Below are 19,594 nucleotides of genomic sequence, written 5' to 3'. Positions count from 1 at the left end.
AGTCGTATGAGAAAAATTTAAATTTTACTCCGGCCACAAACACCCTTTTCGATGCAGTAGCATACAGTATAGAAATGGTCATCGGTAGTTGCCAAACATCGATGGTGTTTTCTTCCATCGATGTCTGCCAATGGTTGGTCTGCCGATGTCTGTCAATGGTTGTCTGCCACCGATAAAGATGGCTGAGTGCGACCGAATAAGCGCCCCCTTCCGGCCACGGAGCTTAGAACCCCATCCAGTTTTTGATTGGCATACGGGCCACCCAGCGTTGACAACTTGACATCGTGTTGTGTAAACCATCGATGGTTGACTAAAGTTTGTTATTTGTTACTATTGATGACGGGCCGATGTCCATGCCTATGGTGTGCAGTTAGCACCACGCTCTCCCTCCCAGTCTGTCACACACCGACACACGTAGTATAGTGCGTAATGCAGGAGGAGGAGGCGACTGACTGCAGGGGGAGGGAGCTGGCGGCGTCACTGGAAATCCCCCTACTCGGACAATCAGGGACTTTCCCCTGGACAGATTGCACAGACCCGTGTGGAACCGGGACAGAGCTTGAAGCCAGGTGAGCCCTTTTCTAGTCCGCTCATGTACTGTCCCCCAGCAGCCTGGCAGGGCATGCTTGCATCTGTAGTTCTACAGCAACTAGATAATCGACGTTTTCCAGCATTGGCTACTGTAAATAACCCAGCACTAACAATAATAAGTGACACAAACATTGCTCAGTGACTTATTAGGTGCTGTATGTTTCCCATCTGCCCTGTATGAGACCAGTGATGTCCTATACATTGTACTGTCAATTGTCTTGTAAGAGCAGTGGTTCTCAAACTCGGCACTCAGGACCCCACACAGTTCACATTTTCTAGGTCACCCTGCAGGTGCGCTCATTACTCACTGACACAGTTGAAAATATTCACAGGTGGAACTAATTATTTAGATTTGACACCTGGATTTGGTTTGATTCACACCATGGCTCTAACTGTGTGGAGTTTGTATATTCTCCCCGTGCTTGCGTGGGTTTCCTCCGGGTACTCCTGTTTCCTCCCACAATCAAAAATATACTGGTAGGTTAATTGGCTGCCAAATTTAAACCTAGAATGTCTGTGTGTGCGTGTACATGTGGTAGGGAATATAGACTGTAAGCTCCAATGGGGCAGGGACAGATGTGAATGTTCAAATATTCTCTGTAAAGCGCTGCGGAATATGAGTGCGCTATATAAGAAACTGTTAATACATAATTAATAAATAAATTCTATATAACCCTACCCACTACTAGCTATGCAATTTAAAGCTACACTGGGTGTACGCGCTGAATGATAGCGGTAAATTATATCGCTCAGTGACGTCACTAGAACACGTGGGTGATTGGCTATATAGCCAAAGTCATGTTCAGTAGACGTGGTGGTGTGCATATCATTAACGACAGGGGTGGGGAACCTTTTTTGTGCCAAGGGCCATTTGTATGGGGAAAAAAATCCTTTGGGGACCATATGTAAAAATGTATTTTACAAATTGGCCTGCTGTAGCCATCCCACGCTCCGGCGGCTGCCACTGTTGATTAAGAGGAATCTACCGTCCTCTTGTGAGATTCCCCTGTACTTGACTCCTGGCAAAGCCACCAGGCGGGTGGGAGGGTCACTCAGACCGGCCACGGGGGGCCGCATATGGCCCCTGGGCCTGAGGTTACCCACCCCTGGTTTACGATATTGAGTGTACACACTGTTTTTTTTGTTGTTTTTTTAAAGCTATCACTCCGAAGGGCTGAGTGATATTTTTAATAAGTGTGAGCTACCCTTATTCTGCACAAGTGCGCACCTAGGTTTACTTGGAACAAGTGTGTACAGTACTTCGCTTTATTGGTACATTTACTAAAGCTTCTAAAAAAAAAGAGGTGATGTTAGCAATCAATCCGATTCTGTCTCATTTCTCTGTTGCACCCAAGAATATGATAGAATCTCATTGATTGCTATGGGCAACATTACCTTTTTATTTTTAGAAGCTTTATTAAATGTACCCCTAAAGCTAGGTACTGTACACACTTGTAGAAAGTAAAGCTAGGTGCAGAATAAATCTAGGTGCGCACTTGTGCAGAATAAGGCTAGGTGCGCACTTGTGCAGAATAAGGCTAGGTGCGCACTTGTGCAGAATAAGGCTAGGTGCGCACTTGTGCAGAATAAGGCTAGGTGCGCACTTGTGCAGAATAAGGCTAGGTGCGCACTTGTGCAGAATAAGGCTAGGTGCGCACTTGTGCAGAATAAGGCTAGGTGCGCACTTGTGCAGAATAAGGCTAGGTGCGCACTTGTGCAGAATAAGGCTAGGTGCGCACTTGTGCAGAATAAATCTAGGTGGCACACTTGTGCAGAATAAGGCTAGGTGCGCACTTGTGCAGAATAAGGCTAGGTGCGCACTTGTGCAGAATAAATCTAGGTGGCGCACTTGTGCAGAATAAGGCTAGGTGGCGCACTTGTGCAGAATAAGGCTAGGTGCGCACTTGTGCAGAATAAGGCTAGGTGCGCACTTGTGCAGAATAAAACTAGGTGCGCACTTGTGCAGAATAAAGCTAGGTGCGCACTTGTGCAGAATAAGGCTAGGTGCGCACTTGTGCAGAATAAAGCTAGGTGTGCACTTGTGCAGAATAAAGCTAGGTGCGCACTTGTGCAGAATAAAGCTAGGTGCGCACTTGTGCAGAATAAGGCTAGGTGCGCACTTGTGCAGAATAAATGTAGGTGGCGCACTTGTGCAGAATAAGGCTAGGTGCGCACTTGTGCAGAATAAGGCTAGGTGCACACTTGTGCAGAATAAGGCTAGGTGTGCACTTGTGCAGAATAATCTGTGTAAAATGTCTGCCTAAACACACAAAGGCAGTGCTTCTGCTGGAGGAGCATGGACCGCTGGTACTCCGACAGCGGGGTGAGCACATAGGAACCCCTTGCGGGCCCACTGCGCTCGCCACAGGTTCTGTTCTTCATTTAAGAGGGTCGTGGGCCCCCACAAGGGAGAATAGCCCCTGTAAGTTAGGATCCTGACTGTTGGGCTGTTAACAGTCGAGATTCCGACTGTCGGGGGGGGGGGGGGGGGGGGGGGGGGTCATCTGGCACCCGGACAGAATAGGCTAAAGTGTTTATAGGCTTTAAATAGTTTATTCTGATATTGTACCATCCTATCTGCTGAATATTATAGGGGGAATCCAGTTGTCCGCAAAAAGTTCCCAATGCAAATGCAGTTCTATGCCATTCTTATAGTTCCGCTGGACTCGTAGAGGGCTGCAATCAAAAATATGAGCGTTCAGCACTAGAACTACATTACATCACACTGCCACGCCCACCCCACCCCGCCCCCGCAAGCTGTTGGCAGATAATGGATTCCCTCCAGACCATAAGACCTGGTATTCAAATGCGTTTTCTTCCATTACAACATGATCCCTTTTAAAATAGTTCATAAATATATAAGGAATCAAAAGAGTCAATTAAAGTTACAGCCCAAAATTGCTAAAGGCCCCCCCCCATACACTATGCGATTTGGTCCCGATTTTCACCCGATTCAGATGGATCGGGCAGTGAAATCGGGCCAAATCGCATGTTTAGACACCCGGTCTGACCCGATGCGCATCGGATCGGTGTCAGGAGGTCAGACCAGCTGCACATAAGATTTGCTAAATCTTATGTGCAGCCGGGCAGGGGACTCTGTGAGGTGACTGGCGAGCCGAAGCAGGGAGCTGTGTCCGAGAAGGTTGGCAGGGATGCTGCTAGTGGGGCAGTGTCAGTGGATGCTGCGGGGGACACAGACGGCAGTAACGGAGAGCCGGGCAGGGGAAGCTGTCAGCGCTGGAAAAAAGCCCATACAATGAATGGGCAGCCTGTGATTGGCTGAGCGCTCTCTCAGCCAGTCAGCAATTGGCTGAGAGAGCGCTCAGCCAATCACAGGCTGCCCATTCATTGTATGGGCTTTTTTTTCAGTACTGACAGCTCCTGGCTCCCCCTGCCCAGCTCTACGATACTGCCACCTTTGTGTCACTGTCCCCCGCAGCGTTCCCTGCCCGCTGCCTCTGCCCTACTAGCAGCATCCCCTGCCCGCCACCTCGATGTCCGCCGCCCCCTGCTCCCTCCACCCTGCAGCTGCTATGGGAGTTGCATATGATACTTCACATGCGATGTATCATATGCAAAACTTGGCGAATCAAGTGCCTAATCGTGTGTCCCTCTCCCAGGGAGTTGCAGGGAAAATTGTATTTATTTATTTACAGTTTCTTATATAAATCAGGTCCGACTTGTCCTTGGGACACGTCGGAGTAATATATGGGGGCCTTAATTACAGTTTAGTTCTCCAGCCGGCCCAGATGCCCCTAGGAACAAAACAGCCCTTACCCCAAATTGAATATATCATACATTTCCTTTTACATTAAATGGATAAGCAGTGCTCAGTGATTATTTCTATATGATTGAGATTATTATAAATGGCAGCAATTATTTATCTATTTCCCGGTAAAGGGCAGATGTACTAATCCTTGAAGAAAGATAAGGTGACGAGAGATAATGGGGGTCATTCTGGTTGTCCTGAGCATCACACTGCTTAACCAGCATATGTACACATATCGCTGAAGGTACTATATTGTTGTACCTGGAATTGTATTCAGTGGGGTGTCGCTGGATCTAAATGAATCACTATTTGGTGCGATTTCCCCCTTTCTTTTTACGTATTTTTTAATATTTGTTTTTTTGCTGCTGTCCCCATATATTCTGGGTACGTTCAGACTGCTTGTTATTACAGCAGTGTACTGTGCTGATAATAATACAGCTTTGTAAATATATGCTGTAGAATTGCAATATACATTAACTCCTTTTGCTAAGATGTTACAATTCTGATACAATAAACACAGCATGAATGAGAACACTGTTCTGTTTCAATGTGAGTCTATCGCTCTGTTGTGAGTGCTGCACTGCCACAATGTGCTATAGTCCATTACATTTCTGTTTACACGCTATCTGACTGCCACATATACATTATAATCATATTTGACCCATGAGGCTTTGTCAAGACAAGGCAGCAATTCTCAAACTGTGGGTCCCGACCTTCTCAGCATGGGGTCACGACTCCATGTTGCTGGCCATCAGGCTGGTGACTTTTCTAATCTCAGTGATTCAAGGAGTCTGAAAAATCTGTTGAATTGTCTGTTATTTTAGACTCCTCCCACCATTTTGTGCCTCCACAATGCTGCCATGTATGTGCTGTCTGCTGACTACACATGTCATGTGATGACCTTCTGCAGTAACTTGCTGGGGTCCTGTAATTATTTTTATTGTCTGAGGGGGTCCCAGAGCAAAATAGTTTGAGGACCCCTGATCTAAGGTGACATGCCTTCATTGTTATCAGTTGACTCCTAAAAACGAGGGCTTTATCCCTGATTAGGATCTGCTTATCACAATTTAAGGTATATTTGGGGTCTATTTATCAGAATCAGAATTTGTTTTGGGTTTGCTGTGCAACAGCCAAGAGGGTAACAAGTAAACAGGTAAACAGTATACAATATAAACAGGTGGGAGAACAGGTACAGTCATGCAGAAAGCTTCCATGGGGACACAGGGCCATATGCAATGTAGCCGGCAGAAAGGTTAAATGACGGGGATCGCTGAAAACAAAAGATCCACGCCGTTTAACCCCAGAGGCCGCTCACCTTATTCTACGTTCCCCCAAACAGCGAGGTTTGCAGCTAATGCAGGGAGCCTGCTGCATTTAGCCACGAGCCACACCGTTTCCGTCTCCACAAAAACCTAGCAAAGGGGAAGAGGCATGTGCAGGGGGTCAGCTGAATACTGACCCTGTGAGCTGTGACAGCTCGCAAAAATCATTGAATACACCCCACAGTGTTACCTTATGTGCAGAGGGTTATGGCATGACTAGACAGTGAGAGGTTCAGGAGTTCACGTGTAAGCAGGTGAACTGCTTGAGGGAAGAAACTTTTTAGGGTTCTGTTGGACCTGGTGGGAATAGCCCTGTAGCGTCTGCCTGATGGCAGCAGGCTAAACAAGCCATGGCCAGGATGTAGTTGGTCCTTGACTATCTTCGTTGCCTGCTTTTTTGCTCTAGGCAGGTACAGGTCCTGGGCAGAAGGAAGGCCCGCCCCAATGATCTTCTCCACAGTTCTGACTACCTTTAGGAGTCTGCATTTGTCTCCTTCGCTGGCGGAGCCGTACCAGACCGGTATCGAGGAGCACAGTACAGACTCCACAATTGCGGAGTAGAAGAGGAGCAGAAGCTTCTGTAGGATGTTGAACTTCTTCAGTTGCCTAATGAAGAACAGCCTCTGCTGTGTTTTTCCAGAAATAGTATCAGAGTTGTGCCCCCATTTAAGGTCTCAGGAGATTATGGTCCCCAGGAACTTGAAGGAGTCCACTAATGACACCACACTGGTCTTTCAATTTCCTACTGCAGCTCCCATAGATTTATATAGTCAGATTTACCAAGCTTGCTGGCCTGAGCAGCTGATGCCATATATAAACTTTAGACCACAGACTTTTTCAGGAGAGGGATCCATGGGTGCCCACTAGCACGTATACTGACTAGCCTCAGTGCATGCACAGCTGGCTGAAATAGAAAACTGCATTAACTTTACTAGTCCTGATCGCAGGGATGAGCTCCCAGCAGGGCGCTAGTCCTAACGACTCAGTAATACTGTACATTTAAGTGAATAAGCAATCCATATTGCTGCAAAATGCAATACCGGTCAGATCGAGGGGAGCATATAGTGTGTGCTGCAAGTTTCCAACCTACGGATGCTGTTGCTGTAGCATTGGCGTATCTCCTGGGTGCAAAATATGCAGTGCACATGGCCTCTGGGTCCAAGGGGGTCCACACCATGCACCAGGGGTGTGCATCAGTTGGTCACCAGCAAGTTGTTAGGCAGTCATTAGGTCGACATGTGTCTAGACATGCAGGAAGGTCGACAGGGTCATATGGTCGAAATGGGTTAGGTCGACAGTCAAAATGTCGACATTGGGTTTTTCACAGTTTTTTTTTTTTTTACCCGAATGACGACACAGTCAATATGAACACAGGTTAAAGTGCACCACATGCGCTCACCATGCTTCGGGCTCGGTGCCTCTCTACGCTCGGCACACTATTTTATTCTCCCACCATGCCCTGGTGGCTGGTAGGGCATGAAATACCGCATGTCGGCTCAAGAAAACAATGAAAAACCCCACGTCGACCTAACCCATGTCGACCTTCCTGCATGTCGACCTAGACACATGTCGACCTAATGACTGTCTAACAACTTGCTGGTGACCCAATGACAGTATCCCTGCACCAGTACAAGTCTCACCATAGTGCTCAGTTTAACTGGATATCATATAACACATTCCTGTTTTCAAGAACAGAAGTTGCACATTTATATCTGAAATTGCCAGCAGGAGCGCATATCTAAGGGGCCGATTTTGGATCACTCGTAGTCGATGGTCAGGTTTTGCACATGCGCAAGCCCCGATTGTGAACGATGCGGCGAGTTCCATTCGTGCATTTAATCCAGTTTTATTCCAGTTCTGCCTGTATACTCCTGTCCGGTCACATTCTGGTTAATCTAATACTCCAGTCCAGTCCCATATTGATGCAACCTATATAGCACAGTGGTCCTAGTACCTGTGCCCACAAATAAATCCAGATTTGTGACATATTCTTTAGGAATGTGCAGGTGAGTGCAACGTAATACCTTTCGTATACAACTTCAGTGTTCTCTTCACTAGTGATATGCTTAACTCCAACGTTAAGGAAGGTATCTTAAAATTATTTTCTCTGCCACCAAATTTAGTCTATATGGGTTGTTGGAAAATTGACTCACATTGCTCACTGCATCAGAATCAGCTTTATTGGCCAGGTATACTTGTGTATACTAGAAATTTGTTTTCGGTTTGCTGTGCAACAGCCAGGTGGGTAACAAGTAAACAGCATATAGTATAAACAATATAAACGGTTGGGGGAACATGCATGTTCAAAGACATGGCTGATCGCGATACTTGCATATGTTAGGTATCCAATGGCATTCTCATAAGGGATGTTTTTCATGTCCCCAGCCTCTTCACATTTGGATGACATGTTTATGGCCAACTTTGTACTTTTAGTGATAGGAGTACTTATTGGTTTGGCATCTTACATCCCATATTTTTCAAGTATATTATCAACATAAGTTTGTCAATTCCTATACCTATTAGGTTGTGCGCTAAACTCAGGACTGTCATCTTGAACTTCTGTCCAAATAACCCTTTCACCTCTTCGACGTGGGGAAAAACCATTTCCAGTAGTGCATTGTCTAATTTATTGTACCAGTCTGCTTTAGAGGATAGATTATAATGCCTTTTTCATATGGCAGACCTCCCCTTCTTTAAAAAAAAATATTTTTGTTTCTCCAGAGGTTCATATAGATTTCTTCTTCATACTTCATGGCAGCCATTACATTGGGTTCACCCCTTTCTCTCTCTACCAATTAGACAGGTAGTTTTTTCCCCATGATCTAGCTCCTCCTCTTCCTTTCCCTGTATAGCTGAGCACCCTAGTATCCATAGTCTTTGTCCTGTCTCCTTTGTCTGTAACAGGTAGTTAGTTAGTGTTTTTTGGCTATTTAAAAAAAATATTCCAGCGAGCTGGTTATGCTGCCGGAGCCTGGGCAGCTTAGGGATGGTGGCGCTTTGCACTTTATAGATCCGGGCCGGTGGTATGGATCTCCCCCTCTAATTTGGCCAGGCTGGTGTATGGACTCACCTGGGTATGTGCGGCTGGTGGAGCCATCCTCAGGTGTCCGGTCCATGCATATGTCCCTGGGTTGCAGTGGGGACTTTCTCCTGAGCTCCTGGGACGAGGAGGGGAGGCGTGAGCAGCATGTCCGGCTTGGTCACTGCGGGCGGAGGTGTTCTTGTAGCCACTTCCACAGTAGACTGTCGCTGGAAGTGAAGGATATGCACTTCCGACGGGTGCACACTCTGCATTCGGCCTGCGTTCCAGATACCGGAAGTACTGTTTTTTTAAGCATCTGGCCGGTGTAACAGGTGCTGGAGAGTTACACAGGGTTCTGTGCTGCCGGGAAAATGGAAGAAGCCTCTGCTAAGCAGAGTGTACCACTGCCCAGGTAAGTCCTCTTGGAGGACTGGTTCTAATAATTTTTGCTGGTTTATAGATGGTTAGTTAATAGTCTTCTTTCTTGTTGTAGTGTGCCCGCAGCACCCAAAAAGAAAGCATGCAAGAAAAAGAATGCCAAAAGTTGTCCAGCTTGTGATAAGTCGTTTGTTGGAGAGGCGGTTTTGTGCCAGGATTGCCTTAAGAAAGGAGAGTCAGGCCCTAGTGTGTCGTCTCAGATTACTGAATTGATGAGCTGGATGAAATAGAATTTTGTGACCAAAGATGAGTTTCTGAGTACTAAAAGTCCAGGTCACAGACCAGTTTGGATACCACAGGGAGCTAAGAGCAGTCTGGCAAGCAATACAATTCTTCAACAAAGAGGTCACAGGGTCTCAATTGCATATCCTTTCAGACAACGCTACAACCATTTCATATATCAATCGGCAAGGAGGGACACGAAGTCAAGTGCTGGTGGAAGAAGTAAGAAACATCATGATGTGGGCCGAAGTAAATCTTCAGTCAATATCAGCGTTGCATGTGCCAGGAGAAGACAACAAAGTGTCAGATTTCCTGAGTCACAGAAGTTTCATTCCAGGAGAATGGGAACTGAAGGAATCAGTTTTCCAGTTGATAATAGATCATTTCGGTCAGCCAGTTATAGATCTTATGGCGTCGTCAGTCAACAAGAAACTCCCTCAGTTCTTCTCCAGATACCTGACTCAGGGGTTGTTCGGAGTGGATGCTCTGTCCCAGAGGTGGGACTTCTCCCTAGCCTATATCTATGGTGGAGAGTATAGCAGTAGCGGAACCTTTGTTCTTACCAGTGTCTGTGAACCTTCTCACTCAGGGTCCGTTCAATTGCCAAGAACCTGAGAAGTTATGTTTGAGGCAACAACTCAAGAGTAAGAATCTGGCCCCTGAAGTAATCAAAATACTTATTCAAGCTAAGAAAAAGGTCTCGTCAGCCATCTATTACAGAATTTGGAAAATATTTGCAAAGTCGTCCAAGGACAAGTTTCATTTTCCCAAAGTGAATATATCGCATGTGTTGCAATTCCTGTGTGACGCTTTCAACAAGGGATTAGCAGTATCCATGCTGAAAGTACATATTTCGGCCTTGAGTGCATTATTGGATAGAAGACTTGCTGTACATAGTCTGGTGAAGAGATTTTGCCAAGCTATTAAAATAATTTGACCGAGAATTAGGTCTATGGTTCCCCAATGGGACCTTAATTTAGTTCTAAATGGATTAATGTTTGCTCCTTTTGAGCCATTGGATAGAGTCAAGTTTAAAGTTTCTGACATGGAAAGTGGCCTTCCTAGTGACAGTTACGTCAGCCAGAATAGTGGGTGAACTTCAGGCCTTGTGCATTAAAGATCAACATCTAAAGATATTTCCGGACAGGGTAGTTCTTAGGACTAAGCCCTCATTTCTGCCCACGGTGGTATCGTCTTTCCATCTGAATCAGGAGATTGTATTACCGTGCTTCTGTCCGAATCCGTCAAATAAGGAGGAGAACTTACATGTTGTCAGAGCCATCAAAATTTATTTAATAGGTCTGCCAGTTTTAGGCAGACGGGAGCTTTATTTGTTATTCCACAAGAAGCAAACAAAGGATTTGTTCCGGCAAAACAAATGATTTCAAGATGGCTTAGAGAAGTGATTTAATTTACCTACAAGAAAGTAGGGTGTATGGTTCCTGAAAGCATTAAAGCACACTCAACAAGGGCAATGGTGGTTTCATGGGCAAGAGAGGCAAATGTTTCAGCCAGAGAAATATGCCAGGCAGCCACTTGGTCATCGCTGCACACCTTCTCCTAGCATTATGCTCTGGATGTTTCTGAAGTCCGGTTTGGAAGTGAGGTGTTGAGACAAGCTTTGGCTTGAGGTATTGTATGACCCTACCTACTGCTTTGGTGCATCCCAATGTAATGGCTGTCATGAAGTATAAAGAAGGAAGAAGAAGAAGAAGGAAGGAAGGAAACAAGGATTATACTCACGATAATCAAAAAAGACAAGGGAAAAGGTTTGAGCAGCGCTAAATAAAAATGTATGGTTAATATATAAAAAAAAAAATTCAGATTGGTTAGATCTGTCACAAGTATTTAATGTTTATTCTAAAAAAGAAGAACATATAGCCAGATTGTATGGATGTTTAAAAAAACAATTTTAAAATGGAATCAGTATTCTCACCAAACCAAACCATGGAGGTGGATTTGACCAGGAGAGTCCCAAAAGTCCAAACGGAGCAACAGTGGCGTCCCCAAATTAGCAATAGGGAGGGAGGACAAGATGTAACGTCCAGGAGTGGCCCAGGATGGCACCAACTTCTACTGCTGGATGGAATAAAGTGGGATTCAAATGTCAGACCAGCTGCACATCCAACCTCTGACTCAGCTCCCCTCCCGGCAGCGGAGAGCACGATCGCATGCCATACGCTGCATGAGAAGGTCCGCGTGCGATCCTGCTGTCTGTAAGGCCCCCACCAGCTCAATGGGGATCGGCTGGCCATACACTGCAGCGACTTTTTCTGGTAGTATATGGACACCTTGACTGTGTAAGGCATGCAAATGCAAAAGTTTGTTTGCATGTAAGAGAAATATATCATGCTTGCATGACCCATTATCCATGGGTCAGGAAAGGTTCATGCATTGTTATAAAAAAAAAAACATAAGAGACAACCATTCATTTGGATTCAAGCTGCTGTGATGAGGCTAAAAAGTAAAGTAATACGTTGGAGTATTCTGAATATCAGCCTAATATTTAGATTGATGTTCGGACTGCGTTATCTTGTATTTATCTATTATTTTTGTCTACTTATTGTCAACTGAATCTTTACATGCCATTGTAGAGAGTGGCTAGTCCATGGCTTTTCATGACTAAATCTGCACGCGCATTTTAATTTCTCTCCCTCGTGTCTATAATGTTTTTCTGGGTGCATCTGTTGCAGCCAGTAGTGGCCAACATGTTCAAAATGTTGACAGGAAAAAGTTAGACACTAGAAAAGGTCAAAAGTTCAACAGGGTCAATAGGTTGACATAGGGTTTTTTCAGTCATTTTAGATATTTCAGGCTTGCATCACTAGCCGTACTTTGGGCAGGTGACAGTGGCATAACTGTAGCATGTAAGTAATAAAAAACAAAACTCCACCCTTTCTTGCTTGCGGCCACCGCCGCCGATTCTGGGTCTGGGACCCGCAGATCTACTTGTCTGCGTCCCAACACTCCTCCTGGCTCCTGCTGCTAATGAAAGATGGCCTTCACAAAGTGGCTGCCCCCAACAGCAGACTGTTTTTAAGGATGCTGGAGGAAACCGTCACCTCCTCTAGCATCCTCAAAAACTGTCTACTGTAAGGGAGTGGGCATTTTGTGAGGGACATTTTTCTTAAGCAGCAGGAGCACGGAGAAGCGCTGGGATCCCAGACAGGTAGATCTGCAGGTCCTGGCGGCGGCAAGTGGAGGGTCATGACAGGTCCCGGCGGCAGTGCGATAGCCTCCGCAGACCACCGGTCACTGGCAGGTGATTATTCTGTCAAAAGTCCACATGGATGGTAAATGATGATTAAAAAAATCGGTACTTGTTTCCTAGCACGGCGCCCCCGATTTCCATCGCAGTGCATCGCTTGCAATATAGCGGCATGTGATGAGATTTTTAATTGTACAAGCACCCTGATGGGTGCTTACAATATTAAATGCACCCCCATTGTCAACGCCACCCCCACTATCAACGCCAACCCGAAGCGTGGCGAGCGCAGCTGTACACGTCCTCTGACCTTTTCATACCCCCCACTATCCACGTCGGCGTGGAGTTGATTTTAGATAGTGTGGCGAGCCCGAAGCGTGGTGAGCAGACGCGGATTACTTAACATGTATTCTTTGTCCCCTCGAGGGGCTCACTGCGCTCGCCACGCTTCGGGCTCGGTGGCTCGCCACACTATCTAAATTCAAATCCATGCCGACGTGGATAGTGGGGGTATGAAAAGGTCAGAGGACGCGTACCACCGCCCATCGCGGGCTCGCTGCGCTCACCACGCTTCGGATTGGCGTTGATAGTGGGGGTGGTGTTGACAATGGGGGTGCATTTAACATTGTAAGCACCCATCAGGGTTGTACAATTAAAAATTGCATGCCATTTGCTGGCATGCTATGCGATATTTAATTGTACATTCCGAGTCATTTACCCGAGCATCGCATACCATCGCATCCCTTATGGCATGGTAAGCGATGGACGCCGTGCTAGGAAACCAGTACCAAAAAATCTTCTTATTGTAGATCTATCAACCGGATACCACTGGATTAATTTACTTTAAACGAGACCTGCAGTTAAACAACATATTGGCCCTTATTCTGGTTGGTGCGGTAATATCCGCGTGCGTTCGTGCCGCCGATGTTTTGTGTCTGCGCATGTGCAGAGGCGTCTCTGCGCATGTGCGAGCGGGGCGTACGGGCAAATCCCGCATGAAATGTGAACACTCCGAACAGGGGGTGGAGAGGGGCGTGAAGGGCTATTTGTGCTCATTACCATATGCATACGCCCCGAGTTTCATGGGCGTTCCCATGCAAAAGCTGGGCGTACGTATGGTAATGCGGCCGTGACGCACGTGTAGGGGGAAGACATATGACATCGCCGGATGTCAGCTGCCCGCCCAGATCCCTGCTTTTGCACGGAAAAATGTCCGTGTGGTCTGAGGTTGCGGGAGCTGGTGGACCACTCGGTCCAGCATTCGATGGCCTGCGACCATCGAATGATGGGGGAGGTTCCCTGAGATGGAGGAGGCGTATTCCGTGAAAAATACACGTGCGGTCCGTTTGGCCAGCTTCTTACCACGTACGGACGGAGTTGCCGATCCGTATGGAAGGCGGGGTTTCGCACGCACGGTCCTGGCCGCATAATCGGATCCGGCCGCACCGATCAGAATAAGGGCCAAAGTTCCCTTTTTTTATTTTACCTGCTTTGTGTTCGTTTCTGAATATATATAATAATTTGATCTAAATAAAGAAAGGGATGTGTGAGTTTATCACATTTTATTGAAAATGGGTAAAAATTTGAGCTGAGTGGTTGTGATTTTACTTTGATTTACTCGGATCACAAAGTGGGATCTTATTGGCTATCCAGAACAAAAAACAATCGATAACCAATCGGAAAAATCTGAAATTGCGATAATTTGGTGATAAGAACCAAGTAAAGTAAAACCGAAAGAAAGCTGCGACTTTCATTATCAGCTCTCTGCAGCTCCATCTGTGTCCAAGCCTCACATCATGTTCGTGCCTGCAAAGCCAGTTCTTATAATATATCTATATCAGCACACTGGGCGATTATGCTCAGCGTGTACGGATATCAATGATGAGGAAAATCACTGAGCTGAAAAACTGGGCAGCTTTCCACAGTGTGTAAAGTGCTTAAGCAACTTGCGGAAGATCTTCTGCCCATGTCACAGTTTCCGAGTGCCCTAACAGCAACACTGTGGCAGAGCATGCTGGGATGTGTAATAGAGTGCCAACCCTAATCTATAGAATAATCCCATCTCTCATATGCACAGTTGGAGCAGGGTGGAGCTGTGGCTGGCACGACCCAGTTTATGCCAGGTACATATTACTAAATATAATTTACTACACAATAGCAATAACTATACATTGTAACTGTTGAAAGGTACTACAAAACTAGCAATGTAACCCAATTGAAAAAAGCAGTGTACTCCTTATTACAGTTCGTAAGATCTGTCCTTACTCCAGGTGTGTCTGTATGTAACCTAGAATCGTGGCTCGGGTCCATGACCCTTCTCAGGCACATACTGTACAGTGTGAGTTTGGGGACAGCTGATCTGGGTGTGTCCTATGGATACATGCCTGCACTGTACATTACTACTACTTGCTGAATAGAGATGTTTTGCTTCCTTCCTGCTTAGAAAGGGGCGTTGTACTGTGAGTCATGTGACCGTGACGTCATTTCTCACATACTTGGTATTTTAGGGACTTTCCTGTACCGCTCCAACTTTCCTGGGGTTATTTACCTCCCTTGTTTGGTGCTTTTCCCTGCATAGAATACTCTTCACCCTTCGCTTCCACCCTCTTCTGCACTTTTCCCCTAGTATTTCTTTTCCCCTAGTCATTTCACCAGAAATACAGACCGTCTGGTTCCCTGCAAGAGAACATTCTCATTTCCACTCTGCTGTCTGTCTATCTGTCTGTCTGTGTGCATGGCTACACTGCCATTCCTGAAGTGACCAGCATTCTTTCTACCCAGATCCCTGTACTAAAAGGCTGCAGCCTGGCAGAAGAAAATGAGTAACAATATCCCAATCTGCAAAATGGAAACATACGATCCTGTAAGTATTTTAATAATACTGCTTATCTCAACTTACTGTGATGTATTTTTAGCACAAGCAGTGCTGGCATTGTGTGTTTATTGGTTGTATACAGTGGTCAAACAGCTGTAAATAGCTCTGCACATTAACCCTTTCCCTGCTAGATCAGGATGTCTTCCTGCTCCTCTAGCAGGCGGTATTACCAGTTATGCAGCAGTCAGTCTTGCTATGCAATCTTTGCTAACTCTGTACTATTTACATACAATCTATGTGCATTAGATTTGCACTATATATAGTCATTGATGCCCTGTCTATATCTGGGTTTCGATTTGTGCTGTCCCGGGAGCGCGCATTCGGAACGCACGCTAAAAAACCTGTGCGATCTTCATGCAATCCCAATGCTGTTTTGACTATATAGTCAAATCTCATGCTGGATTGTACAGTGTGTACACACCATTCTTACAGTAGCCTCTCTGCTGTGACTTTGTAGTCATTGTCTACATGTGTAAAATTGTTTGTTACCCATCTAGCTTGTTTATATTGTATTGTTTATTTGAAATATGTATATAGATATATATTTGTTTACACTATAGTTGTATATGAACTCAGCGAGGTTTTGTGGCCCTTTGGTATGTTGCTTAGTCACTACGGGTTACATATGTATGACTCGCGGTCAGGGTGCCAGCAGTCAGATTACCAATGCCGGCCTCCCAAAGAAGGGAATCCCTGCAGGGATCTGGTAGGTATACTTACCCTAACCGCCCCTGCAGCCTGACGCTAACCTTCCCCACTAGTGTCTAAACCTAACCCACCACCCCGCAGCCTAAACCTAGCCCTCCCTCCCCATAGTCTACCCTCATCTTCCTCCCCCTGTAACCTAACCCAAGTCCCCCACTAGTGCCTAAAGCATACCAGCGCATGCTACCGCTCACCGCATACTTACCGTTCAACATCCCGGCAATTGGGATTCCAATGTCAGCATTGTAATAGATGTTGGGATTCCCATGCCGCTCTTCTGATTGGTTGCCATGGGCAACATCTCTGCTTCTAAAAATCCACCCTTTAGTAACTATAGTACAAATAATACGGAGAGAACAGTTTTGACCTATCACAATGATGCTGATTCACATATGAGGGGCTATTTGCCAGTAGCATATATACGGTAGAGATGCTTATAAACTAAGATTTTTTTTTTATAGATTATACACATACACACGCATGGAGAATTGAAAGCTAATGTAGTGTGATTAGTAAGAGTTTGAGAAATGTTACCAAGCTAATCGTGCAGGTTGTAATAGAAGAAATGATGCCCCCGCCCCCCTGAGGCCAAGTCTGTGCGCATCCCAGGAGATGTTGCTGCAGGGTTCTGCCTCCCTGAGTTCCCAACACAGGTACAGATGTGTCCTCATTCACTAATACTGCATTCACTCCAAGCATCCCTTCTATGCATGTCCTGCGGGACTCAGCTTGTGTGTGTATGGCTCATAGGGTCCACTGTATGAAGGTCGACCACTAAATGTCGACAGGGCTTAGGTCAACACATGAAATAGGTCGACAGGCCTAAGGTCGACATGGTCAGAAGGTGGACACAAGCATTAAGTTGACCACGGGAAGGTCGACAGTCAAAAGGCCGACATGAGTTTTTCACGTTCTGTTTGAGCCAAATGTCGGCGTAAGTCGACATGGACACTGTATGAGTGTACGACGACCCCTCGGGCACAGTGCTCCATGCCATAGTGGATGGCCTGTTCATGAAAAAACTCATGTCGACATTTTAACTGTCTACCTTCCCATAGTCGACCTAGGCCCTGTCGACCATTAGTGGTCAACCTTCATACTGTCGACCTAGAGAATGTATCCCGTTTGTGTAGAGCATTGTTTTCCACACAATTATGCGTCTCAGTTGTAGTGTGATGTGAGGAAACTGCTTCATGAGACTGCATTGAATAATGTCCTATACAACACTTGTTTCTCCGTGTGCTACTTATCGGCAGACTGCACATGTGCTGTGATTGTGATGCACGTGCATGAAGGTGCTGCTGAGATCCCGCATAACATGAGACATACGTAAAGTGATTGACAGGAAGTGACCATTTGGAGGCGTTAACTGGGATTTAACAGGGATTGGTTGGCAAAACGCAGGCGTGTCTGCCATTTTTATGGCGTGTATCTTCCGTAGCCATAGACCAACCCTTATTTGCAATGTTACTAATTTTGGATGCTCTGGTGGGTGCTTATTTCCATTTCTAGGCAGCAACATTAGCAGCTCCACAGTTGAGAAATTCACAATTGATGTTGCTTTTGCGTACAAACATGAATTGGGCCCAATGTACCATTGTGCTAATATACCCTGCATTCGGCTGCACTGAGGGCCGCACAGACACCAACAGCCGTGATCTCCCAGTGCAGGTACCCTAGTGCATGGTAAAGTATCGTCACTGTGCACATACAGGAATAACACTGTATGCAGTACATGTAGTGGAAGCGGAAAATAATCCTCAACTCTGTGAAGATCATCAATAAAACAAATACTCTATTTATTCATGTTAAAACTTATTTGTACAAAATATAAACCGTGTATGTGTTGTGTTATTAGCTGTTAACTCTGTGACGTGTCTTGCTGAAAGGACAAGTCAAAGAAAGACTAAGGAAGAACAAGTGGGGTTTTGGGGCATGCTTGAAAAGTAATTGATCAATGAGTGAATTAAGAACTTTTATTTTTAGAAGCTAAAATAACAACTCGTGGGCATTTATTACAAAATACATAGAAGACGGAACATAACACGAATAAATACAATTCCTGTTGATCAACACAATTTAACCAAATAATGGCAATGCAAAGGTCACAATTAGTCAAGAGCGAGTCATTTATTTTTCTGTTTCTGCTTTGTTTATATTCGTTGAATCAATCTTAGGAGAACAAATAAATGTAAATATATAATTAATTATAATCTTGCAAAATCAATGTATCACAGTCCTCCAAAAGTGGCAAAATAATATAAGTCCTAATACCAGAGATTGTCAAGGTGGTTGATGTACAGTGCTTCTCCAGCTGAACAAATGGTGCTTCTGCTGTCTGGATATTACAGGACCGGATATTCCCTGTTGGTACCCCAGACAGGTACTGACCTAGCCAATCACTGCTTAGCTTCTAAGTTCAGATGGAGTCAGGCGGCCCAGTGACGTATAGCAGTAACTCTCCTTATAGATGAGAGGGCACCAATGTTCTTAGGAGAGCTCAGGTGTGCTTCTGCTTTTTGCCGTAGGTATTCTGACCATCCCGGTTACCTGAATGGCATTGCAGGGTAGCCAGATACAAATCGGCAAATGAGAGAGCAAAGTTTGGTGGGTTAGCACAATAGGAACCACCTTCAGCTGTCGACCATCTTAATTGGTATTAAATGGTGGATGAGAGAGGAATGAACCAGTGATCGCCCCCTGAAATGATAAATAAACAGTAAATGATAAATAAATTACCGATGATGGGTGGTGGGTATCAGCTGGTAATAATAATAAATAATAAATAATAGGTATAGGGTGTACCTACGGTTCAGTTGTTGAAAAATGCCCATGGTCAGTACTGGAATAAACTGTACACCAATGTGCATCCAGGGGTTTGTATACTGAAGTTCTGACTGAATAGTCACAAATAAATGGTGGTATATGGTATATATTTACAGTGACGCGAGTGTGTCTTGCTGGCAGTATAAAAGTTAAACTGTGAAATTCCCCATAAGTCACAGATCTCATACTGAGAAAGTGGAAACCCCTATGTTTGCCATACAGTACATTCATTTTTCTTTTCTCAAGTGCCTTTGCCCCATTGTTTTTTTCCGCTGTTTTAAGCCCCGTACACACGGTTCGATTTTGACTATTTTTCTATTTGATTTTACTTCTATAGTAATTTTTTTGCTGCTCATATGTCACATGTGATATGTTTAGATATAAGAATGAGTTTTAGTTACGCCATAGGAAATCTTTGGAGATTTGTGGTTTTCAAAATGACGTCACCTTATTATAAAACGGTTTCATTTTTGAAATTCATGCTGAATGTTTAACAGTAAGAGAAAAGAATAGTATGGAGTTTTATTTCCTCATTTACAGTGTCTTCACTGGGGATTCCAGTAATTCTCAAGATAGTATGCAATGAATCACAGCAGAATACAACCCCGTAAAGACATCC

At 45.2% G+C, this 19,594-nt stretch overlaps 1 protein-coding gene across 2 annotated transcripts in view; it reads left to right on the top strand.

The window, feature by feature from the left end:
- The first annotated feature begins 385 nt into the window (after positions 1-385).
- NFKB2 (nuclear factor kappa B subunit 2) overlaps positions 386-19,594 on the top strand; it is a 65,982-nt gene continuing 46,773 nt past the window's right edge. Inside the window, exons 1-2 of one of the 2 annotated variants that reach the window (XM_083148522.1) lie at positions 386-569; positions 15,351-15,432. In XM_083148522.1, coding sequence (XP_083004648.1) covers positions 15,388-15,432 — 45 coding nt within the window. In that variant the 5' untranslated portion in view covers positions 386-569; positions 15,351-15,387. Of the gene's footprint in view, positions 570-14,563; positions 14,693-15,350; positions 15,433-19,594 lie in introns of those variants that run through there. The other variant, XM_083148523.1, reaches the window with a different exon arrangement.

This window comes from Crinia signifera, chromosome 6 (genome assembly GCF_055691185.1).
Source record: "Crinia signifera chromosome 6, ASM5569118v1, whole genome shotgun sequence".
NCBI lineage: Eukaryota > Metazoa > Chordata > Amphibia > Anura > Myobatrachidae > Crinia > Crinia signifera.
This window is presented reverse-complemented; position numbering and strand designations above follow the sequence as displayed.